This window comes from Ixodes scapularis, unplaced genomic scaffold (assembly GCF_016920785.2).
Source record: "Ixodes scapularis isolate PalLabHiFi unplaced genomic scaffold, ASM1692078v2 PGA_scaffold12__126_contigs__length_90152505, whole genome shotgun sequence".
Classification (NCBI taxonomy): Eukaryota; Metazoa; Arthropoda; class Arachnida; order Ixodida; family Ixodidae; genus Ixodes; species Ixodes scapularis.
In genome coordinates, this window is record NW_024609838.1 from 63,504,193 (window position 1) to 63,530,927 (window position 26,735).

The 26,735-nt window shown below is 44.3% G+C and overlaps 1 protein-coding gene across 1 annotated transcript; it reads right to left on the reverse strand.

Annotated features, from left to right (window-relative positions):
- LOC121835227 lies at positions 1–26,537 on the reverse strand (the record flags this gene model as incomplete). The annotated part of the gene is made up of 3 exons (XM_042289219.1): positions 1–141; positions 24,579–24,691; positions 25,907–26,537. Coding segments are annotated over 3 exons (885 nt in total), but the record flags the coding sequence as incomplete, so codon positions are not given.
- Positions 26,538–26,735: the final 198 nt, after the last annotated feature.

Genomic DNA, 26,735 nt, shown 5'->3' on the forward strand with positions numbered 1-26,735 from the left:
TCAGTGTTCTTGCTTCTTCAGACAACAGTGCAAGTTGCTCATGTCAGGAGGGCTCAAAGACTGCTCGAGCAGTTTGTGGCAGACTTGATTGCTCTTTATGGTGAAACTGCAGCAACCTTTAATGTCCACCAGTTGTTGCACCTGTCAAGAAGTGTAGAAATGTTAGGCCCGTTATGGGCAACTTCCAACTTTGTTTTTGAAGGTGGAAATGGCGCAGTGCTGAAGTTAATTTCTGCTGCAAAAGGGGTGCCTCTGCAGATAGCAGAGAGGTTGGTAATGGAGACAAGCCTTAATTCTGTTTCACGCCTTGTCAGAATGCCAGGTCACCTAAAGAAAAGATGTGATGAGCTTTCAGCAAGAAAGCTTGAGGTGGATTCTACATGTGTACTTGGTAGTCCAGTACCCATAGTGGCTCAGCTTCCATTTCACATTCAGGACATGTTTGTCCATTCACTGGGATCTTGTCCAACCTTGACAGAGTACTTAAGAGCTCGCGTAAACAATGTTGTCATACACAGCTCGCAGTATAAGCGACCCGAGAAGACCTGCTCAAAGTATGTAAAAATGCGTGATGGGACATACTGCGAAGTGAAGCACATTTTTTCTTTTGATGGGCCTTCTATTGCATTTGTTTGCCAAGAGCTCATAACATCAGTCAGCAGGTTTGGAACAGCTCATTTGCAGATTTGCCGCCATCCTCCCCCAAATGAACAACTCTGTTTGTTTTTTGAACACGATTTTTCTTCTCAGTGTGTATTTATTGAACAGTGCCTTGAGTCATACATTTCACACGTCCCCAATTGTTATGAGAAAGATTAAGTGCTAAAAATCCCAGGTCGCATATGTCACGATGTGTTTTACCGAATGCTTGTCTCTGGCCAGGTCGACCCCAGAAAGGATGCAGCGATGTCTGCCTACGGCCACCTAAATGGTCATCTGTCACTTGAGGTTGCAAATTCCTTAAGGCTTCAAAGATAGGCTAACCACCTATATTAAAGGGCATTGTGAGCATAAAAGTGATGCCTAGTGCCCCATTGGAAAGCTTGTACGAAACAAGGATTTCATGACAAAATTAACCTGTATGCAACTCTTTCATATCAATTGAAGTTTTTTCTGGTAAATTTGAGGGATCTCACAAGATCTGAATTTTGATCTGGAACTCATTGTCACAGGAGTTTTGTAGAAGGCTTAATGTAAAATAAAGAACAATAAAAGCAATGGTGTTATATAAATTTAATGTACTACAGGTGTGGGTAAGATATGCAGATATCGTCACATGATTCCCAGCTCCGTTATGATACATGTTTACAACTCTGTTTTTTATGCTCATTATAGCTATTGCTTCTTAGTATGGGGAAATATGACTGACAAAACTTCAACAAATAGAGTTTCTCCAAAAAAGTGATTCATATAATATGCCACACTCATGCCTATGAGAGCCATACGAAACCATTGTTTGAAAAGTACAATATTGTGCAAGTTACCAATTAACATACAAAACGTCCTTATGTCATCACCATTTATTCCTATCCATCACTCACTTTGAGTTCAGGAAACAATACTCATTGGGCAGATATATCGTCAGTACCACTCTCCAGGACCAGTTATAGCAATCAAATGTTGAGATGTACATTACCGCATCTTTTAAATTGTTGCAGTGAATTGAACACAAAAATTTTGAGTGGGACTCGAAAAGAGGTGTGTTTTGTTTTTGTTACGGGAGCTTTCATAAGTATTTTTCTGCGTAGTTAGAGCATGAAGTGAGTGTATATTATTTAGCTTATTTTTTTCTTTGCTATCTTTGATACCTATATTGTTTGTTGGTAATTATGTTAATAATGTTTAGATTTTCTCTCTCATGCTGTGTGGGGGCAGAGGCTTGTCAAGCAACACTGATTTGCTTTTTTTCTCTGCCTCCACTCTCCGAGTGAAGAAATAAAGAATTTGAATTTGAACCGAATGGCATTGGATTAATTGATGTAAATCCTGCATGTTGTAACATCTTTCCGGTGTGCCAGCTGGCCTGGCAAATTCACCCAGCGGACTATATAGGCAGTGGCGTGCCAACTTGTTTTTGAGTTGGGGGGGGGGGGCAACCAGAACCCCCCAGGGCCGGGGGGCGGTGCCCTTGGTATCCCTTGGGCACCGCTGGACGGTGTTTGCCCTGCCGATCGAGTGGCAGCTGTTTCAGAGGGGGCAAAACACATGCCTTGCCCCCCCCCCCGGTTTGTACGCCCATGTATATAGGTCATGGTGGGCTTTTCAGACGATCTGGTGGGCCAAACACACCAGGCTGGTGTGCACGCTGGGTTGCCCAGCGGGCACACCAAGGGACTCTGGTGTCACATCAAACTGCGTGGTGTGTACACCAGGCTGCCTGGTGGGCCCATGAGCCCGTGTGGTGTGACACCAGACTCTCCTGGTGTGCCCGCTAGGCTGGTGTGCGGGTACACCAGCATTTCTGGTGGGCACACTAGGCTAGTGTGCCCGACACACCAGCATTGCTGGTGGCCACAACAGGCTGGTGTGCTCATTGCTGGTGGGCACACCAGATATTCTGGTGTCCCACCAGGATTCTCTGATGTCACACCAGGATGGCCTGGTGTATTTTTCATTAGGGAGTTACGCTGATCTGTTCCGCGTACCCCCACTGCTCCAGAAATCTCCTCTTCTAAGACATCATATTCGACAGATGGCTCGATTTCCTTGTCCAGCTCTTTCAGAGAAGCCTCCTTAAGTAGAAGAATATCAAATGTTTCTTCGAGCTCACCGATGTCGGTTGGATCCGTGGCTGGCAGACGCCAATCTCGTTGATGATCTTTGATCTGGCGGCTCGCAGGGTAATCCTCGTTCGTTTCAGGCGGTCGATGCCCTCCTCGCTCGTAGCAGGCATTTCGACCCCAAAAACTGTAATAATTACTAGCTTCCTTTGTTGCTTTCCTACCAAAGCAAGCTCGTCGGAAGTAAGGAAAGTGCACCAACACATCTTCTCGGCTTCGACTCACAAAGAAGACTTCGTTACTTTCTCGCGCCCCAAGCTGCTCAAGGCCGCCCGGGAAAGTGCTCGGGACGAGGGGGACACTTCTTGAGCACAAAAGAGCCCGCCGCGGGGTCTCCGGCGACCACCAAGACGGGAGGAAACAAGGCATCCCGTCGGGGGACAGAGCGGCACACAAACTAATAGAAAACACGCGCGCGGACTGGGGGAAAAGTTAACAAAAACACAACTCTGGTGTCACATCAAACTGCGTGGTGTGCACACCAGGCTGCCTGGTCGGCGCATGAGTCCTTGTCGTGTGACACCAGACTCTCTTGGTGTACCCATCAGGCTGATGTGTGGGTACACCAGCATTTCTGGTGGGCACACCAGGCTGGTGTGCTCGATACATCAGCATCGCTGGTGGGCACCCCAGATATTCTGGTATCACACCAGGATTTTCTGATATCACACCAGGATTGTCTGGTGTATTTTTCATTAGGGGGAACGGGTAATAGTCAATTTTAATTGTTGCGCAAGTATTTCAATGGATTTTTCAAACAAACATGATTTCTCGTTGACACGATTCGTTACAACAGCAGACAACATAACTTGGGTCATGCCTTGTCACCGGTATTACAGAAATGTAGTATTGCTTTAATTTTCTAAGCTGGAGCATTTTTCCTAAAAAAGCAAGTGCCGGTAGTGATTTTCTCTAGATGTGTAAAGAGAATGTTTCGGTCCCAGTCTTTAGATCGGGGCCATAGAATTTGCTATAGGCGGGTAAAGAAAATTTATTTTTTCCCAGTCTTTAGACACAGGGCCCTATAATCTTCTATAGGCGGGTAAAGAAAGTTTATTGGTTCCCAGGAAGTCAGCGGCCGGAGCTACACCAGATAGTAACATCCAACCTTTTACAGAAACCACCGGCACTGGTATCGGAGGGAACGCTGCCCATGACCAGGCAGCAACAAGGGACCGACAAAATACATCATCGGCAGCAGAACCAAGACCGCCATCGAAAGACGACGCCGATACTGATCATCGCTGACGGAATCGCTGCCGAAGACGACGCAGCAGCAAGGATCAACGAAAGGCAACAGCGGTCACGAGACCGTGACGTCATCTAGAAGGGATAAAAGAAGCTTCCCACCAGGCAGCCATCGCAGTCAGCGGCAGGAGCTACACCAGATAGTAACATCCAAACTTTTTCAGGTGAGAACTCAAGTCACACATTATGCTGTTTAAAAAAAAGGAAAACCTGCTGCTGACTGCGAGGGGTGTGTGGGTATTGTGAATGGCTTCAGGGAGTGAAAATGATATTTGTTTGAACTGTAACCTAAAGTTGGAGGGAGATGGCAAGGACATACAATGTATTGAATGTCGATTCACCTATCACTTAAGAAATGGCTCTGGCGTGCCTAAGAGTAAAGTGAAAGAAAAAAAAATCAACTAGCCTTAAAAAGAACTGGGTATGTCAGACATGTCGCATTTCGAAAAAGCGATCGAAACCAAGCGATTTAGAAACAAATGCATCGCATTGCGAAGTTGATATTCACAAGAAATTAGCAGAGATTGCGCAAATGTTAGTGGTTCTCGGTCCACTAGAAAAGAAGGTCGACGAGTTGGCCAGTGTAAAAGAAACTGTACAAGAAATTGAAAGAAAGGTACAAAGAATGTCAGAGAGATACGACGAGGTTATGAAAAAACTAACCATGCAAGAAGCAGAAGTGACCGAGATCAAAACAAGAGTGAAAAAAATAAAGAAACTAGTCCTACTAACGAAGAAATCAACAAATTAAAGCAAGACCTTAACAACCTTGAGCAATACGGCAGGTTAAACAACATCGAAGTCCACGGAATTCTTGTCAGTGAACACGAGGACCTAATGGAAAAACTGAGTTGTGTCGCGGACAAACTACAAGTAACGAGACTAAAGAAAGAGGACGTTGAAGCAGTGCACCGCGTTCCATCAAGAGAGGGAAAAACACCCCCGATAATGATTAGATTCTTAAACCGGACCAGACGAGACGAATGGATAAAAAACAAGAACAAACTGCGATCCGAAGATTCTAACGACCACATCTACTTACAAGAAAACCTAACCGAAATAAACAAAACGCTTTTTTTCGAAGATAGAGGAAAAGCTAAATCGCTGGGATATCGCTCCACGTGGCACAGAGCGGGTTGCACCTATGTAAGGAAACAGGACGGTGTTCGGGCGATACGTATCAAGACGCACAGTGATATCGATAAAATAAGATAAAGCCATAAGATATGGAAAACAAACATATTCATCTTTTACAAAGTTGTGGACAGGTGTATCCGCTACTATTGATGACTGTTGTTTTGTTCTATTACACGCCAATGTCCGCAGTCTGAAGAAGCACTGGAGTGAAATTAACAGTTTGGTGGAACCTTACCTAGACAAGTTAGATGTTCTTGTATTTTCGGAAACCAATATAAAGCCTGAGGTAGAGACGCTGTTTGTTCTTAATAACTTTGAAGTGTTGTCACATAGTAGAGACGACCGAAAAGGAGGTGGAACTATGGTCATAATAAATCAGAAATTAAAAATAAAGAATAGCAAAAAGATTAAATTCTCCTCAACAGAGGCTCTTCACGTCGAACTTGAAAAAACGGAAAACTATTTTCAGTATTAAGTCTGTATCGAGCACCACAAGGAAATATAGGTGAATTCATAGATGACATAAATAAATGGTTAAACGAGAATAAAGACCATGATATGATTGTAGTAGGTGACATAAACATTGACACACATAGATCGAAACCGATGACAAATAATTACCTCGATAGCATAGTACTATCCGGTCTAGAACCGATTATACAGGATTTCACAAGAGAGGAGATATAAAGAGGGGGACTAACTCAGTCATGCATAGACCATATACATACACGGACAAAAGAAGGGAAATCTGAGGGACAAGTTATCTCAGAGAAAGTAGCCGACCACTATTTTGTGGCAGTAACTATTTTAATCTTCTTTAAAACTACACGACAAGCGTATGTTGAGAGTTCCTTTATTAATAATAAAAAAGTAGATATATACATACAGGAAATCAACTGGAACGAATTTTCTAAGGAACAAAATTCAGTAAAGCTTTACGACCAACTTATAGACATATTTAAAGATTTATGAAAAGTCAACGCAAAAAAGTAACGTAAAAAGGCGTAATGAACAAAATGAATGGCTAACTAAATAGATAGACGACCTAATAAATGAAAAAACGAAGGCCTGGCAGCTCTTGAAGCGTTTTCCGAATAATAAAACTTATGAAACAAATTATCGAGCAATTAGGAACAAACTGACTTCCATCATAAGATGTACGAAAAGAAATTACTACTGGATCAAATTTTCAGAAACAAAAAACATAGCACGATGCTGGTCACTACTAAATCAAATGCTAGGACGAAAATGGAAAAAAATCGATAGAAGACGTAATTAAAGTTAACTTTGGAAATTATCATGATATGAAAACGCTTGCAAATGAATTGAATACAGAATATGTTCAGTCAATTGAAAAACTTTGCTCTATGCGAACAGTAAAGCAACCCAATAAAATCAGAATCTGTGATTCACGTTTTCTTCCGGAGATGTCTGTGAACGACCTAATAGAAATCGTGGGCCAAATCAAAACTAATAAAGCAGTGAGATATGATCAAATAAGGGCAAGGGACATTAGTGCCACATCCACATAATAAAACCAGTTCTGATCCAGCTATATACCTGCATATTCTCAAGTGGTATCATTCCTGAAAAACTTAAGACTGCTATTGTGCGGCCAATATATAAGAAGGATGAGAACAATAAATTACTTAATTATAGACCCGTTTGTATACTCTCAGTAGTTAATTATATAATAGAAAAATACAGCAATAAAATACTTCGGAGTTTTATTGCGAAACGTAACATATTAATTGACACGCAATATGGCTTCAGAGAAAAAATGGGAACTTCACATCTTTTGGAAGACTTTTTTGATTACGTATACGAAAACATCGACAGTGCAAAATATGTATTACCTGTTTTTAGAGACTATACACGGGCATTTGAAACGATAAATCACTCTATTTTATTAGACCGATTGTACAACATAGGGATTTGGGGAAGAGTACATGACTTGTTACAAAATTATCTCCTAGAAAGATATCAAATAGTGCGACTAGGATCGAAATATAGTAGAACAATTAGAGTAAAACAAGGAGTGCTGCAAGGTACAGTTCTGCGCCCCCTACTCTTTAATTTATATATCAATGAAATTGCGGAAGTAAAACTAACAAGCAAATTATTTCAGTTTGCAGATGACACAGTAATTGTATACGCCCACAAAATTATGAAGTTGCCGTTCGCGAAGTACAAGAAGACAATCACAATATTTTTCAGTGGTACTGTAGAAATCATATTATCGTAAATACTTCAAAAACTCAAATAATGCGCTTTAGAGATCCCAGAAAAATACTATTAACTGAATTACCCATTAAAATGCACAATAGAAATTGTAATAACTGTTCATGCCTACCAATTTAGTATGTAAAATATGTAAAATACCTTGGAATTTATATAGACCAACATCTTAAATGGGACTCACACATAGAGCAAGTTTGCAAAAAATTAAGGACAATGATGGCATATATGTTTCACATTCAAGAAATGGTCCCCCATTCTGTACTTAAAATGATTTATAACTCGTTAGGAAAATTTGTAATTCAATATGGAAAAACTGTTTATGGGCACTGTGCCAAATACCTAAAAAGAAAAGTTGAAACTCTCTAAAAACAGATATTCAGAAGAATCGGTTGCCAAATCAAAAAAGAGAAGCGATTTAATAGATGACACACATAAAGAAATAGGCGTATATTATTTTAGTGATCAATTGAAATATAACAAAATCACAAAATTAATTTTATAAAAACAACCACAAAATAGAAATTGATAAAGAAAGAACATTACGACCAAATAGGAAATATTTTGAGCCATTATTGAACACAACGTATGGAGCGTGTACAAGAAAATATTATGTGCCTAAACTTTTTAACGAACTACCTGAGGAGCTGATTGAGTGCAAAAATGCACATGCAATGAAAAAAATGGCAAGAATATGGATCAATGAAACGAAAAATTAAACAAAGTGCGAATTAATAAAAAGTGCCAACATACGACTGTAACCACTGTATGAATTATATTGATTATTGAAACAATGCTTTAAATTATATGACTAAATAGCAGTATGTGAATAATAGAGGCCTGTTCAACCGGTTATAATGCACGTGTATATATGAGCTGCTTCTTTTCTTATAATTTGTTTGGTTTGTTTACACTCATAGAAAGAGTTAAAACTGTAAAAATTATGGTTGTTAGTCACCTGCTGCGTCCCACACAAAAGCCTTCTTGGCTTCCGTGGGTACAGAGCGAAATGTATTCAAAAAAGAAAAATAAATTGTATTGTATTGTATTGTATTGTAGATTCAGGTCCATAAAATTTTCTATAGGCGGGTAAAGACAATTTATTGGTTTCCAATCTTCAGACTTGTGGCCATAAAATGTTCTCTTTTGGTAAAGAAAAATTAATGGTTCCCAGTCTTTAGACACAGGGCCATACATTTTTCTATATCTGGCTGTAGCTGCATTTATAGATTTCTAAGGCCCACAGTAGAGGGCCATAGGGGGTGATAGCCTGCCATATAATTTTAAATATACGAAAATAGACAATTTTTGTATGGGAAGTAGGCACACGCTGGGGATGCTTGCGCGCAAATCAGGCTACCCAGTCAATGAGCCACAAAAGACTCAGCCAAAAACATTCCGATTCATTGATGATTTCACGTTTTATAGCCTAATGATGGTATTATTGTGGCATTTTAATGCACTTTGGCATTCTAAACTTTCTCATCACTAAGGATGCATTTTTACGGTGCAATCCGCGTTGGTTTTCAGGAGTACTGTAATCTGGGCTTTGTTCCGCTAACTGCCGTGTGAACTGTCCCGCTACTGCGATTTTCTTGGCAGGGATGCTTCTTCCTCGTAAAACACCTTTTCTTGGCATTGGAACTATCTTTGACTTCACACCTAGCTTAACCTGATCGTTGAGTCACTGGCTTACACTTTTTACGCTGGCACTGCTGCCACTTTAGTTCCATCCGTACACTGGCAATACTGCCCGTTACAAAAGGTACAGCTGTTTGCACCAATCTATGCATCCCTCAGATGGTCTTTTCTCCTAAGCTTTATTTGCACATTAAGGCCGACGTACACTTCGCGCTTTCCACTTTCGTCCGCCTTCTCCTTCCTTTATCCTCTCCACTGTTTAGCTTGCCCCAACTTGGCTCCCCACGTAGTTTAGGAGAGGGAAAAGCTAGGATGATTATCTTCCCTGCAGAAAACCAAGGTTGTACTTCGGCCATTAAGGCAATCTAGCTATCTACTTGCTGTGAATTTCCTTACATCAAGAGCAAAAGGAAAATTTCACTTTTAGAAGATTGGCCCCAATACAAGTTTGTGGCATGCCCGAAACCTCTAACAAACCTTTTCAGTGCTTTCTCGATGTTTTAGTATGTCGTGCATCGGAATGTGGAGCCCCTCTTTGATGTCGCTCCTTTTCCTAAGTAATTGATCGAAGGTGCTTTGAAAGAATTTTTGGCTCCAGTAACACAAGTCTTCTTGTGTCCTTCTCTGCATGACGTACTATTTCAAGTTTTAGTGCAATTGTCAAATTTGCCCTTTTGGCATTTAGAGCCATGATAATATGTAGCCCTATTTGATGGCTCTTTTTAATGACAAATATCCACGATTGTCCAAACTGGATATCATTTGGCTGTGGTGTGCTCTGCAGCCACAAACTCCTACCATGCCACCACTACGCTTTGGTATACTGCGGAGAAACCTGCTACGTGGCTTCAGAGCATGCAGTCATTGTTTTCAACACTATGGAATTCGAAAATGATGTCTCATAAATATGGACAACTTTCTTCCTCCCCAAAAGCATAAAAAATATAAGCTGTCCAAAACAACGGATCAAAATGCCGGCATTCATCCAGTTTGTCCCCGAAAAAGGTTTTGATATTGTAGAGTATCCATATTGCCGAGACATGACTGTTTACCCATTTCGCCCCAGTTCCGCTAGAGCGACAAGCAGAAACACCCCGCACCGACATGCCCTAAAAGATTAGATTATACCAAAACAAAAACAAAGACAAAACGAACGAAGATATGGACAGGACACGGCGTAACTTTCCACTGAATGGTTTATTTAGATAAAAAATATATATACTGATAAGAAATGATACGTACTGGCAGAACGCTGTAAAGCTGATTCACATGATGCCACTTAACTTGCGATTTTATTGTTGTGTTCACGTTATTGATCATATAGAAATCTGCCCGTCTATCCAATGTCTAATTAACAAATTGCCCGAACACAACCGAAAAGTGGGCGGACAACGTGACAGTCATTTGTGAATGCACTGTCATGGCTCTGGGTGCAAACCTGAATTTAATTTGTGCACTGTTATTAGAAAACATAAAGATAAGACGGGAAGTGAAATCATAAAGGTAGGCCTGATCTAAAAATTACAGAGATCGATGTGTCACCGTGGCGTCAACGGATTTGGGCGACAACGAGGCAGAGTTCTTGCGAGCATTGGCCTGGCATGAAATTGGTTGAATGACGCGATGACGCAGAGTATTTATACTCCTGATTTTCTGACAATTAAGCAGTTAAAGTTAGCGCATTGTGTTGTCGCGTTCCTACTGTCGTCCCTGTCTCGCGCTACTATGTTCTCAAAGTTTCAGTACCAACTCGCCCGAGAATCCGCTTTAGTACACTTTTTTTTGTTTGTGGGACTGTCGTTTGTCATTTCAAATCCAGGATGAATTCGTATATGTATAATGCTTTTTTTGTTTGTTTTTTGCTGGGTTAAGTTCTCAGGTGAGGGGTCGTCCCGCTTTTGTTGTTTGTGGCGTATGTCGTTCCAAAGCTAGGATAAGACGTTCTTATCTGTTTAATTAAATTTGCTTTCCAGCGAAGCTGTTAAGGGCTAGTTCCCCCGTATTGTGTTCGCGTGCAAGCGGAGTGTCAGCACAAAACTCGAGCCAGTTCACTGTCACCCTCACTCGTCTACGGCGAGGAGAGTCGAAAACGTCATCGTCTCAGCTACCAGCAACGTTATTAGATTACCTCAGTTGTGGAACTCCCGCGGAGGGGGGTACCCCCCCCCACTCACTTCAATCCGCCAAGCGTCGTTCGAAGCGCCATCTATATTTTCGTTTCATAACTATGCGTTGCAAAGGGCCCAGCTGAAGCGCCAAATGGGGATCACAACGCTGCCATTAACCCTGCAGCGGTCACTCGGGGAACTGCACCTAACGTCTGTTTTGGCTTCAATCGGCCATTTCGGAGCCGAAACAGATACAGTGGAAAGGGTTACAGGGATGCCACCCCCGTCTCCAGAGCGGACGCCCCGCGAATGGTGAGCCTAGGTCCGGACACGCTACCTGAAATCACCGCTGAGGCATGGTTGTAAGATAAATATATTATTGTGCCGCAAAACCTAACAAACTAAAGATTTTAGAAAACATCACGCGCCCCCCATTTTGTACTAAAGTCCAACAATAAAAGTTACTACAAAAAGAGTTTCTTTCCGTTGGTTTTTACGTTTCTAGTAACGCTGAAACTTACGTATTCGACGACTCCTGAGTTAATTACCCAAGCAGCCGTCTGGCGGCGCGTCGAGCGACGCTTGGCGAGTCGTGGTGAGTGAGGGGGGTACTGTTCGTGCATGAGGCGTCTATGAGCAGTTCCGTAACTGAGCTAATCTAATAACGTTGGCTACCAGTCGTGTTGCGTACTGTGTCTCGTGACGTCGAAATAGCGTTGACGCTCTTATCAGCTGCCCTTTAGACTCACGACGGGTCGGCCGCGATCCGTTCGTTCCGTGGAAGAACGGGAGCGCAAGGAGCGGCGGCATGCGCAGCAGCGCGAACGGCCGCGCAAACGCCGCGAAGCCGCTATCGCCTCGACTTCCACTGTGACGAATGGTTCCGAATCTCTTGCGAAAGAAGAGCACATCGCTCGCCTCGTCCACCGCCTTGAACTGAAGGACAAAGTAGCCGTTTCCGGCGGGCCAACGCCACGGACGAAGATCGTGCCACGGAAGTTAAGCACAAGCGTGAGGCTCGGCGACGACAAGACGCCACGTTGGCTGAACAGTCTTTATAAATACTTCAATCCCAACACAGTACAGCTTCGCTGGTGTTCCATCTTCACCAGATGGACAGGCTGAAAGTTTTTTTTTCTTCTGTGGTGTTCACCATTGGAGGTGATGGGTTTTCCCACTTTTCTGGTTTGTGGGGCTGACGGTTATTGTTTTCAAGGTGGGGCTGGAGTTACGTCGATGTAAGAGGTTGTTAATATGAATAAATTTTGCAGCTGCGTTTTGAGACTTCGTTGTGTTTGTCCCTTCCTTTTCCCTTCTCTCGTATTTTTTTTTCAAGTTAGAAATTTTACCAGCTAGCCTGCGCAACAACTCTTATTTTTGTACAACCAACTGCTATTCACAACTTTCATTCGCAACATTTATTTTGAAAATTAAAATATTTGTGACGTATAAAACCTTGCAAACATTTTCCCACCAAAAAACCTGTCGAATAAAATGCAGATCTCGCGGAAATAGTTTTGTATTACCGTAATCACATATGACTATACAGAAGTAGTCTTCAGATGATCAGTTTGTTTTATTTCATTTGGACCTGACAAACACTTGTGAGAATATCCTTTCCTCTAGCCACAATAGAGTTTTATAGCGATCAGTTTTTATGTTTCTAAGTATAATAGATATTTTACTTCACTCAGACGGGTGTCTGTCAGGCTACTGCAAAAAAGCCTAGACAAAAACCTCTGACGTAACCATCAGCCCCCTTACAGCTGTTAGCAGGAGAATCAAAACACAAAATATAAAGGTAATATAAAAACAATTAAAATATCAACACTCCGGCTAAAAAACATAAATATTGTCTTGTCCATTTGTTCCTGGAAGTATATTATGCAGAGACAAAATACAAAACATAAAAAAGAGCAAAGCAGAAGAAAAACATTACTATTAGAATGATCGAACAATATAACCAGATCTCGGTAACACAAGATGGTTTCGAAGCATAAAAACTTGGGCTTAGAATTAGATGGCAGACACTCATAAGAAAAGCTATACAAGTGTGTTTTGTTTAGGCAGCCTTACTGCCTGCGATTTGTTCACAAAATTTAGTTTCGATGGCCAATGGATGTTAATAATTCTTCATGCGCGCTTGCGCAGCCCAATATAACCAAAATGAAAAGAAATATATGCCGCAAGATACTTTTATATCGTATTTCAGGCAGGTTATAAGGCTTCATGCTTCGAGTGCAATATGTCGAGCGTGACTCAAAAAAGAAACAGCAAATGAAAGTTGTTGTTTCAAACAGAACAGATATTAGATGTATTATTTTTAGGCAATAGAATATATTGGCTTCCGTAAAAGTAAGAGGTGCGCTGTTTTCTCAGCATTGGTGCTTCACCCCACAAAGAGACCCCCAGCGATGACTTTTCTCAAGTTTGTGGTCGGTCTGGCCGCCATTGGATCCTGTGAGCATATTTTTTTTTTAACTCCAGAACACACTATATTCTTTCAATTCTTGCGTAGTGGGCTCAAAACGTAAATCTCTCGATTTTAAATGATTCAACTCTGCATTCAGTCATCCTTCATAAATTCTCATATAGCATGCTACGACGGGCTGAATTAATTGTGAAAATGATTAATGGATTATAAGAGAGCGCTTTATTTCAAGGTTACGGCTGATGTTTAGAACTTACAGCGAATTATTTTAATGCATCAGCATAAAGCGAAAAATATATATCGAAGAGTAGAGTACCTAAACAGCGCGGGGGTAGCTCACATAATTACTGAGTACACTCCGGGTATTGTCTAGTTGCACGCGTTACTTGCATTGTCCAAACGGAAAATTACTTTATAATATAGAAAAGGTTATATGAAAGTAATTATAATCTTTAAGGAATTTGATGCCACGTAGCATATATTAGAGTAGTCTGGTGGCCAACACATAAATATTTTCATAATTAAAAAAATATAATTTTGGAAATTTCCGTTGCAGAAAATATTCCGCGCATCCTGTTCAGAGCTAGCCGTATACACTGACAGCCTTGTCCTGGCAGATTATTTAGAAGCTGTCTTTGAAGCTGCATGTGCGAATGGAATGCGGTCATGTATACAGCGCACCCCAAACGTAACGCCGCCACTAGGTTTTCAAATATTGAGCTCGTATCGGCTACTTACAGCTAAATTTGTCATCAAAACGTTCGGGATGCCTTCTGAGGATGGAGCAGAAATCGGGAGCCCAAACATTCTTCAGATAGTTCAATCGTCCGCCGCAGGGACGGTCAGAAACGGCGAATGCCGTGGCATTGTCAAGTTCGAGGCGCACATGGCCATGATTGAGTTCGACGAGCGGGTGTACCTCGCGACGCCTGCCCCGTACTAATGCGTGTCCAATCAAATTTGATGGAGTCGACCTTGACACCGCATATACTAGCACTGATTGAAACTGCTCATAGTCTATCCTACAATAAACCATACAAAGCAAGATAATAGTGAATTTGATGCTTTCCATACCCAAACGTTTCTATTTCTAAATAAAGTACAGTGTTATGATGACCTAGGCCATGGTTGGGTCAGTTTATAAAGCAAGTTAGTCCAATTGGCGACTGGTGTCTTGTACGCAGTCTCTGGTGCCTTGTAGGCAGTGGAGTACAACCGCTAGCCTGGGACCATTAACCTTCACCACGCAGAAGGGATAGAGAACCGCACACCGTTACGATGATCATCGAGATCGAACCGGGTAGGGCTCTGGTTCTTTGTTCCTGTGTGCGGGCTGAGCCCTGGATCCCTGTGCTCTGCAGTCCGAGCTTTCGCTCCACCGCCTCCGAGCTGGTGCGCCTATGCTCCGCTCACCTTTAAATTGAGTCTAGAATCTCCACCTTCAGCGCGAGCTCGCTAGCTTCCGCAGTGCTGTTGTTAAGCGTGCCTGCGCGTTCACACCTGCGTTCACACTTAGAAGGACAGAAAGCTCGCGCTAAAGGCGGAGCATCAAGTCGCAGCTTAAAAACAAATGAAGTATAACTCAATCGGCCACAAATGCCACTAACTTGAAAGGTTTGATACGAGTAAATTAAACGAAAATATACCTTTAAAAATAAACCAATATAAACACAAAGAGTACACCAAATTACTGTAAAAAGTAAATGTAACATGTTGCTCGGCGTTCACTGCAGCAGGTTGCGAAAGGTATGAAAATATATGTATATTCTCTGGTTCTAGTTACCTCCCTGCTTAAAAATAATTGTTTTTGTTTACTTTTAAAATGCGCCATACGTCTGCTTCATGTAGCATATATAGAAAGTATGTCTAATGTTTCAAAAGGAAGTGATAAATACGAACGTATTCACAAAGTATATATGATGACGTCATCGGCTAAATTAAAGTGACTATGAACGGAGTTTCCTGCGAAAACCAATCCAGCGTTCCTCCTCACCTCAACAGCACCACCAGCAATCACGTGGTCATGACGTCCTATTTTCCTGGAAACGGAAATGCTCCCAGCCGCGCCGATTCTGCGCGTTCGTGGCAGCGACGCGCCGTCAGTGGTCAACGCTAGTCACAGTAGTCAGCGCCATCGTCACAATTTATACCGCCGCGATCGCTATGCATATATCACAGTTGAGCGGTGCGCAACCAGATATGCTACGCTATAGCGAAAACCTGGGTCTTGTCCCATACGCCGGGACGTCAGCGCGGCAACGGGGCGAGCCTCCTGACGAAACCACCAGGGCCGGTTTTCTCGAAGCGATGGTAAACCCATTTTGGTAAACGACGGTGCCTAGGAAGGAAAAAGTACCTAGGTACTGTAATAAACGGCTGGATATAGAACAACAATAATTATTTTTGATTGGGCAATGAGATGCGCCATCTATCGCCGAAACAAGCCAATCATTTTGTTTATCCTCTTTTTCCGCTGGTTGTTATCGATCTAGTATGGTATTTTAAGTCAAAATATAGTAATGTTGTACTTGAAGACCAATTTATTTGCTTCCGATGGTACGAAGAAATTTTAGCTACTATGTCATAGTTTGTCGACGAATATTCGAAAATGTAAGAAACATTCCCTTCAATATGTTTCGCCATAAACAACGCATAACTTCCCCGTGTTCCTTCCAGTCTGGCAACGCCTGTGCTGTAGTCCCGTTTTTGTTCCTTGCAACGCTTGCAACGCTTGCAACGCACGTTTCTGCGATTCCTGCTGATCTCAACTGTTTGCCCTCTCTTCCATTTGCCCAACCAATCCACCGGTAACGAGAAGCTAAGCTTCTCGTCACCGTTGAATCGCTGGCCACCGGGGATATGTAGAAACCTCGATGCTGTCGGCATGCTGTCGGCGCACTGTGAACAAAAAAAAAAAAAAAAAAACAGTACAATGTCCCAGCTGTTCACCAGGAACGAAGACTTTATTGTGGATAAACCTCTTTCTCCGCGAAGTAATCGCTGCTCACGAGTTGGTATGCATAGTATAACAAATTAAACGTGTTAGAATAAATATATACCAACACTCGTCCGCAAAACATTTTTTTACTCACCATAAAAACACTTGCAAGGCTTATGTACCGTCATATGTCTTGGATCCCGGACTGCTGAAGAGTGATGCTGAGACGGAATGCTGCCGTCGGTTAGTTTAGTAGCCCCTCTGAACTACCGCTTTGCTTGACGTGCTAATCGGTTGATGGTGCGTCATTAATATAACAGCCGGATCGAAATGAATGTTCAGCAGAACCAAGCAGAATTATCAGCCCTCGTTGAGCGACGCCACGGCCATTTTGCTTCTAGGTACTGCTCCTCCCTCGGCGCCCCTGCTCTCCAAGTCACGTGACCTAGAATTCCCCCTTCTAGGGACAATAGTTAACTTTAAACCACGGTTCGCGTTCGAGAAAACGGGCCCAGGGCCCGTTTGCTCGAACAGCTAACTGCGGCTATAGTTAACCGCAGTACCTAGGAGAGGGATTTTTTAGTCACGTGACTGGCTCGGTGGGGATACGGGGAGCTACGCATTGCCCTGTTGCGTCGTTCGACAAAATGGCTGCGGCGTACGCAGTTTCCGCGGTCGCGATCGCATTGGTGTTTGTCTTCAGAGCGATGAGTTGGGTTCCGTGTTCTAAGTTAAGAGTGTACAAGTATTCTACTTGCGCCTTAAAGAAACTGACATTTCGAGGGGACTGCGACTGAAGTCGACGGCAGCAGCCCGTCGACAAACAGTGGCTCGGAGTCACCGATTTGTAGAAGTACAGTGGCTTGGAGTCACCGACTGTCGAAGCTTCGCATCGGCTTCATTGAAGCACGGCAAGAATCATGCATCGCAGCGCCAATATGTGGAATGCGTTCCAAGTAACACGATAGCCGAGTACGACAAGTGTTTTAGGGTGAGTACCAAAATATTTCGCGATAGGGTTGCGATGAGGCCAGCCTCATACTCACGTTATGTTGAGCGCTGTGAAACTAACTTCAAGCAGGACCAGGATCAGAATACGTTTATTGAAAGCGAGAATTACGGAGAGTTGCCTTTTGAGTAGCGATTGCGGTTTATCGAAAGTAGTCACGCCGGGAAAATTTCTGTTCAGGGTGTCCATTTTGTACAAAATCCTCGTATTCTGCTTAGAGTGCGACTGCAGCTGCAGCATCAACCGCTCTGCAGATAAGCGGCAGACAGTGGCTCAACGGTCCAAAGGATTTTAGCGGTGATGAGTAGCAAAACTTTCTCCGGGTTTTTTTAAATGCTACGTTGTCCATAAAAGACCAGTGACCTGCTGATCGTTGAATTCACTCGCCCTCCAAGAAAGCCGGTACATGCAGTTTTTCCGAATGAACTCCGTTATGCCGTCCGGGAAAGTTGTAGAACCGAGAAATAAACAATACTGAAGTTGTTGGAAATGCACTTGTTTGTTATTTCGCGTTGTTTCTAAAAAAATATTTTACAGTTAGTAGGAATAATGTTGGGATTGTGTAGATAAATAAACCAAGTTAGCAGATGACCATGCTCCTTCTGCAAACGAAAATGAACCGAGCGACTACCTCAAAGCGGACCACGCCGCTGCGTCAAATGAATTGAACCCTAGATGAAAAATTGGAATTTGTCCGGGAAGTTGATGCTCGAAAATATCAAATCCTGGGGAAATTCGGCCCTACCGTGACTGCTAAAACCAAAAGACGCGCCTGGGACCAAGTCGCCAATTCCATGACCTGCCGCCACCAAATTCCTCGTGCAGAGAAGCAACTTCAAGAAGCATGGAGAAAATTACTGAAAAAGTACCAAACTTTGTACAGATTGTACAAAGAACATGACCAACGGACAGGTAAGTTCCAATATTTGCGCTACCAAAACAGAAAAAAGGCGATATTTGTAAGATTCTCATTGGAAACTTTGGGTGTACTGTACAAATTTATTAGAGAGTGATATATTAGCCCCTCATATTTTGGGGGCAAATATCTCAACCGAAGACCCCATTCAATGCGCGATAACTAACGTTTCGCTCAATATCATCAGGGGGTAAGCCCGAAGATTAAGGCCACGGTCCCACTGATAGTGGCAGTTTAGGTACTTTTTGGCAGGTCATTACTCATCTCCTTTTAAATACTGTCTTGTGGGATTAATGTCATTCGAAAGGCAATGCAATCCTCTTTCGTTTGATATTATGCATTTGTTGGTTTTTACTGTTCATGCGCGTTTGTAGCGTCGCGAATATGGTGGCGCGGACCCTCACTTGCTCCGCTAGTTCATGTTTTATGAACGATCCATTAAAGATAGCACGGTTCCAATATAGCAGTTTTGTTAAGATGATGTCGGAGCAGAATGTAACGATACACTTTTTTGGTATTTGCACTACTTTGTTTTTTTCATCCCTCCAAATATTGCCCTAAAATTGACATTTTTCAGCACAAATATGTTTTTAATGACAAGCGCTAGGGCAATGAAATTAGCTACAGATGTAGTGCTTATAATTCGTAATATGCAGAAAAAAAAGCAATGTTGTGTAAATTTGTTTTCTTTAGATATTTTATATCAAACGTAGCACTTTTTTGTGCTTCGAGTCACGGTACTTCAAATGCCGCTGAGGAAATAATTAAGCTATGATAAAATCTTTTATAACATTTAGAGCTACAATGGTTCCCCAAGAGGTGGACGATGGCTTTTTTTTCATTTTCGAAGTCATAACGCTCCAGGAGCCCTTCAAACTTACCTGTTTTTGATGCATATCTTTTTTGGACATCAAACAGATTTATTGGCATCTAATAGCAGTATTGTTAGGAATAGATATACATTGCGATGTATTAAATTTTCACAATGATCTTGCTTTGGTTTCTTAATAGGTGTAGAGCTTAGCTAATTTTAAAAACAATTAAAAACTGTTTGGGTGTTTTGTTGCGCTACCTGGCGGATGGCAAACTGCTGATTTCTAGTGTTCAAAAAATTTCCGAGGGCGGGGTTGGCGTCTGTATCATCATCAATCTCCGTGTCTTTTTACCTTCACATTTAAAAAATATATTGGAAGATTTACTATCGATAAATGATTGGTTTAAGGACTGGGTCCGATTAATAAATCTAAGACAAATAATTACACACGTGTAGCGTGATATAATGTGTTCATTATTCGATATGATTGAAATCAATAAACAATAAAGAAAAATAGGAAAATAATACACCCGAGTTCACTTCATGTCCAGAGTCACTAAATGAGCTTTAAGGTATCGGCATTCCGTCCCCCAAAATTGTTTTGGACGCCGCCATTTTGGGTCTTGTTCAGAGCAAACGCAACTGCCGATCGTCATGATTCAAAAGTACGACTTCCTCAGCATTAGATGCGGTGCTATGAAGCTTATGCAATATTGCAATGCTCTGTAACGGGTTGTTTAAACATTTGTGGGGTACGGTAAAGCGTTTCCTATAATTTTAGATAAAGCTTCAGGTAACTGGCAACCATGATTTTAAGCCACAATATGGCCAAGTGTCGTTACTCTGAACCGTAGCTAATTTATACCCCTGTTACACGAGCACCCTTAACCGTGGTTAACTCAGCTTTAACTGCTGTTACGTGGCACCACAGTTACCGCACTATACTCTCGGACAGCTATTTCAGAAGTGGAGAGCACTCGTGCACTGCTTCGATGTGTGCTCAAGATGCTCAAGCGCACGTTCGCCCATAGCTTTGACTGCATAGCCGGAGAATGTTGTCGGCCAGTATTGTGCGCTAATTGTGGCTTAGCGTAACTGCAGTTAAGTGCGCCCGTGTAATGTTACACGGGCACACTTAACTGCGGTTACGCTAAGCCACAGTTAGCGCACAAGACTTCCCGACAACATTATGCGGCTATGCTGTCAAAGCGATGGTCGAACGTGCGCTGCAGCATCTTGAGCACCCATCAAAGCAGTGCACCCGCGTGTAGTAATCTCCTCTACACGGCGGTACGAAAGGAGAGGACGCTAACAGCACTCACATGATGTGGCCGGGTAGGAAGCCGCGGCCCCGCGCGTTCGGGGCTTACGAAGAAGGAGACAAAGACATGTTGCCTGCTGGGTGTCCCGTAGTTCTCTGACGTCGCTGACGGACGGCGGCTCTTTTATTAACATATGTCACGTGACATCATAGATGCATAAACACACATAACAACAAGATAAGACAACCCGATAAACTCACCATCAAAGCATACTAAACAGAACACACGTTGCGCCATCTGGTGGCAAAATCACTTATCACAGATCACTACACACTTCCCTCCTTAAAATTTTTTAAAAAGAAACAGGGGAAACAAAGCACAAAACACAATTCGAATTTCATCACAATAAAGACAACGCTCTCCCCTTGTCTGTTAAAAAAATTGTAACATATGGAACCGGGTATCGGCTCACAGCGGCGTTCCTGGCAATGAGACGGCAGATCGTCTGGTCGACGCTGAGCAGTACCGTAGCTCTTTTCATCCATGTCACCACAGTATGACAAAACCCATCGACAGTTTCTACATCAGATACAAACACAGTCTCCGATTCCCTATAGCCTACCTCGAGTTGCTACAGATTTGGACTGAAGTTTGTTTGCCTTTGTTTTCCTGTTTTGATGTCCATGACACAGGTGTAGTGTATGTTAGTAATTGTTAGTGGTTAGGTGTTGTCAAGAGTTGGTGTTTGTCATGGACATCTTTTTACCTTGGCCAAGGATACCTAAAGCATTTTCATTATTACATGCTATGACATAGTGCTATGTAAGGATGCAAAAAAAAGACTCATTGAAGACATTTGGAGGAATATAAGAAACACATGGAAAGACATCTCCAAAAACAAGCTCTTGTACCTGAAGACTACACTCCACACGGACCTCCAAACAGTCTCCAAAACAACAACTATGCGTTAAACAATGTCGATAAATGAATTTTGTTCACTTTCCATATTTGAGTCATCTGAAGAAATGAAAGACATGACATAGTCTTTCAACTTTGCTGGGAGACGTTTCTTTCGTTGTGGTCGTAGGGGAGTACTAGTAGCCAATGGGGTTGCCAAAGTCACTGACGGCTGGGATACGAAAAAAAAATCACGGCTTGAAGGGTCGCACTGCACAAACACTGGGTCACAGGGTACCTCCACCTGCTGGGGAGCCCCACTTGGTTCGCCAGGACTTGGTTCCTCTGGGGAAGCAGGCTGCACGGAATCTCCGAGCGCAGCCGGAGGCTCGGTGTCGGGCCACCAGGAACGTCCAGGTTGCCCAGGCGTCGGCCCAGACTCGCCAGCCAGTGGAGATTGAGGAGGCCCAGGGTCAAAAGCACCGGGGACGAGCAGTGGCCCCGGATCAGGAACTGTATGACTTTCAGGTATACTGTGAGGAATACTATCATTTTGATCTATATATGGTGTGAGGACATTTGGAAGTGGAAGTGAAGGAATACTATTGGAGAGTTCACGAAAATCTTCCTCGTCCGAGTAGATATCGGAATCTCCCTCACGAGGCCGTGCAGACGCCTTCGTCAATTTACTGCATTCCAGGTCCTTCCATCATCGAGCCTGTACGTGGCTGATCCCAGCTGGGCTTCAACCCTTTTCGACTGTGTATACCTTGATTGAAGTTTGCCACGATGTGTGGGCTTGAACACGCGCACGGCTTGACCGGCGGAGAACTGTGGCCGTTTGGCAGCCTTCCGGTGATCCCAATATGACTTCATGTTTTGTTGATAACTTTGAACCCTCTCGGGAAGAAGAGCACGTTGCTGTAAAACGAAATCAGGAACCTGCCTTGTAGGCATTCCTTGGAGGTTTAGTTTAGACCGGTGGATCCGGCCATGCAATAAAAGTGAAGGGGCAAACCCCGTCGCAGGATGTACCGTACGGCGGAACGCTTCGAGATGGTCTCGAACAGCGTCTATAAGAGGACGGCCTTGAACTATAGCTGCCTGAAGGCACGTCTTGAGAACACGGTTAAATCTCTCCACCTGACCGTTACATTGTGGATGATACAAGGACGTTTTCAAATGTTTTATGCCATTTTCACGAAGGAAGTCTTGAACTTCTTTGGACATAAACTGTACCCCGTTGTCTGTAACAAGCTCACAGGGAAGTCCTTCATGAGCAAACACATTTCTCAAAAAGGAAATGACAGTTGAAGACGTTACTGCTGCGGCAGACTGCACCTCAGGCCACTTCGAATGATAATCTATCAAGACAATGAAAAACCGTTGGCTCTGTGGCGCCCTGTCGATAGGGCCTACGGTATCGACAGCAAGTTTTTCCCAAGGCTGGTCGGGGAACTTTATGGGCTGCAACGGAGCGGGTGTGGCCTTTACAGGTTTATCAGTTGAATGACACACCGTACAATTTTCCACTTTTGTTTTGATCTCCTGGTTCATGCGGGGCCACCAATAGTGTTCACGTATGAGGCTTGTTGTTCGTAATATTCCTTGGTGTGTCTCGTGTGCAAGATGGATGATGTTGTCACGGAGTGTTGATGGCGGCACGAGCCTTTCTCCACGATACAAGATACCTTCATACAGTGAAAGTTGCTCACGCACTTGAAAGAACGGTCGCAAGTCGGTGTGTATGTCATTACCCTCCGGCCAGGACGTGGTAGTGTACCGGATTACAGATGGAAGGATAGTGTCATTAGCCGTAGCCTGTTGAATTGCGAGTTTGGACATGGGGACTGTGATAAGAGAAACGACCTCCTCGGTAAATTCCACACCATTCTCCGTGTCGTTAACGGGTAGCCGTGAAAAAGCATCGGCAACCAGGTTCGCTGATCCCTTCTGATATTCAATAGTGAAATTATAATTAAGCAATCTGGCTGTCCACCAGGTGATGCTCAAAGGGCGGATCCCAGACCCCTTGCTAGAAAGCAGGGTGACTAGAGCTTGGTGGTCTGTTCGTATCACAAATGACCGACCCCACAGATACACATGCCACCTCTCACAGGCCCACAAACAGGCCAGCGCCTCCTTTTCACCTGTTGAATACCTCCGCTCGGCATCAGTCAACGAGCGCGAAGCGAAAGCGACAGGACGCAGTTGACTTCCGTACCGTTGTTGTAACACAGCCCCACGACCATAGTTAGATGCATCCGTAGCCAAAACGATAGGAAGTGTTGGATCAAACATCGACAAAATCGGAGCACTTTTTATGGAAGCCTTTACATTTTGGAAACTGGCCTCGGCTTCCGGGGACCAGTGAAAGCGAACTCCTTTACGGAGAAGACGACGCATGGGCTCTACGACAGATGAGCAATGAGGGATAAATTTACTGTAATATTCAACAAGTCCCAGAAAGGCTTTCAGCTTTGCTGGTTCGGTAGGGGTTTCAAAATTCAGGACTGCATCTACCTTAGCGGAAAGGGGTGCTAGTCCTTCCGCGGAAAGATGGTGTCCCAGAAACGAAAGTTCTGTAACTCGAGAAACACCTTTACGATTTAGCTTCATCCCGGCTCGGGAGATACAAGAGAGGACCTGACGCAGATTCTCGTCGTGTTCTGCCTGCGTAGCACCGTAGACTATTATATCATCAAGGTAAAACTGGACGCCTTTGCAATCCTTCAGGATTTTTGACATGATGTTTTGAAACGCTGCAGGTGCCGAAGCCAACCCGAAACAAACGCGCTTGAATCTGAACAGTCCCTCATGCGTGATAAAAGCAGTGAGATCACGACTCACCGGGTCGAGACGAACTTGGTGGTAAGCGGACGCCAGGTCCAGCTTGGAGAAGCAACTGGCACCACGCAAGGAACCCAGTAGTTTATCGATGTGGGGTAGCGGGAAAGAATCGATGACTACCGCTTGATTTGGCGCACGGAGGTCAACACACATCCGGATACGTCCGTCAGTCCGCCGAACGACGACGATAGGTGAAACCCACTCGGAGGCATCCACTCTCTCGATCACACCTTCTGTCTCCAGTCTGAAAATCTCTTCCGAGACAGCATCCCTCAGGGTCATCGGAAGACGGCGCAGCTTGGACTGTACCGGTGGCACGTTGCAACGCTGCTTGATAGTATGGGTGGAATTCTTGACCAAACCCAAACCTGGACTAAAGAGATGTTCAAATTCTTCGAAGCCTTTGGGCAACTTGGACTGATCTGGAAGAAAAGGACTTGAAAGTTGAGATGCATTTATATTTTCATGGTGTAGCAGTTGTGCTGTGATTTCATGGCTTGTATTCTCAGGACTTGTGTTTTAAGGAAGAAGTGGTTGATGGAGCCCATGGCTATCAGGATGGCGTCGGGGAATCGCGGCTGTCGACGAATCGTGGTCAAAGTCCGCGGGAACTTTCGGAGTGGTCTCTTCCGAGACCGATGACGATGTAGACACGTTGGCACCCGAAGGTACAAAAGAAGATGACCGGGACCTTGCATCTCTGGATCCGGCCGCTTGGCGGTTTTGGCAGGACGTGATGGTGAACGGCCGTCGCTGCAGGGGGACCGCCGACTTCACATACTGCCGTGAAACTCCTCCTCCCTGAGCTGCATCAACATGCGAACAAACATAATCATTTTCATCTCCTGATAATCTCATGCGCAACGCTCGGACGGCGTCGACGCCAAGTAGCGATCGTCCAGTCCGGGTGACAAAAAACTCCAACGGTGCATAACGATCCTTAAAAACAACTTGAGCGGTGAAGCATCCAAGCACAGGGATAGTGTCTTGCATGTAGTGAACAAGAGTTTTCGAGGGCGGACATAGTCGAATGTCGGAACTCCGTTGTACTTCATTAAACTCTCGTTCATTCAGAATGGACACAAAAGAGCCAGTGTCGACAAGGGGAAGCAGAGGGGTTGTATTTACCTTGATGTCGGCCATGAAGGCATCCCGACGATAAACACCTCTTGCTGCTTGCTCGGCCGACTCAACGGGGACGCTCGGCAGCATCTCCGGCACCAGGGATGGCCCAACAATGTTCACAGGATCGTTACCTCCTGACGGCACATTCCGTGAAAACGGTCGGGCAGCGAAGTAACGGCCGGAGCCCTGGCCACGGCTCGGGAACGACGTTCGCCGCGGGTCACTGACGAAGGCCGCCGACGGTGGGCGGCGACTCCGACAAACCACCGCAAAGTGGCCCGTCTTTCCACACAAAAAACATGCCACACCAGACGCTGGACACTCGTTGCGGTTGTGGGCGCGTCGACCACAGAAGTTGCAGGGAACACCGACTCCTTCATCTCCGTGCCTTGAAGGAGGAGGGTAGCGCAGACGCTGGGGTGGCTGGTGTTGTAAAGTCCGGGGCACGTGACTGGAAGTGACGCCGGACCGGCCATCTTGCCACCGACTTCGGGAAGGAGCCGGCCATGGACCTCCATCTTGGGCGTCCGGCGTTCCAATGGGCACGTGCGCAAAGACGCGCTCAACGGCTGCCGGCGCCGCACCGCTAGCACTGGGAGCTCGCAGGTGGAAGCTTTCTGTGGTGCGCACAAGTTGCTCGTACTGCAGCGCGAGCTGAGCGACACGGGTTAAAGTGGGTACCCCCGTCCCCACACACTCTCGAAGGATGCGGTCTTGGACCCGCTTACAGTCCAACCCCTCCAAAAAGACCTCAAAAAGCCTCTCTCCCAAAGCGTCTCCATAAGAACAAAAAGACCCCTGGCGTCGCAGAGCGGTCAAGTACTCCCAGACGGTTTCTCCGGGGCGTTGGACGCGAGTGCGAAGCTTTTGGCGTTCCAGCGCGATACACCCAGAAAACTCAAAGTGCTTCTCGATAGCACTCAAAAAGACTTCAAAAACATCGCCTTCCTCGGAAGCGGGAGTCTCATCGAGCTGAAAAGCGTCAACAATTCTCTGGCCCTCAGCCCCAAGCATGGAAAACAAGATCGCCTTTTTTCGACTACGCGCAACACTGTCCAAGCCGGACGCCTCAAGGAACATCAAGAAAGCACGTTTCCACGCGGGCCATGCACGCTCGGGCTTGCCCGGATCTTGCAAGAAGTCGGGCGGTGATGGAACCGGCGCGAGCGCTGAGGTGCCGGCAGCTACAGGAGGCTGTGTTCCATTATCCATTATATATATGTTGTAGAAGGTTGTAGGAAACGATGCAAAAACAGTGCAAACTCACATCTTACGTTGTCACGAGACGCATGCTGAAGGGAAGCAGCTGTCAGGGCCCATTCTGACTAGCCATGGAACGTG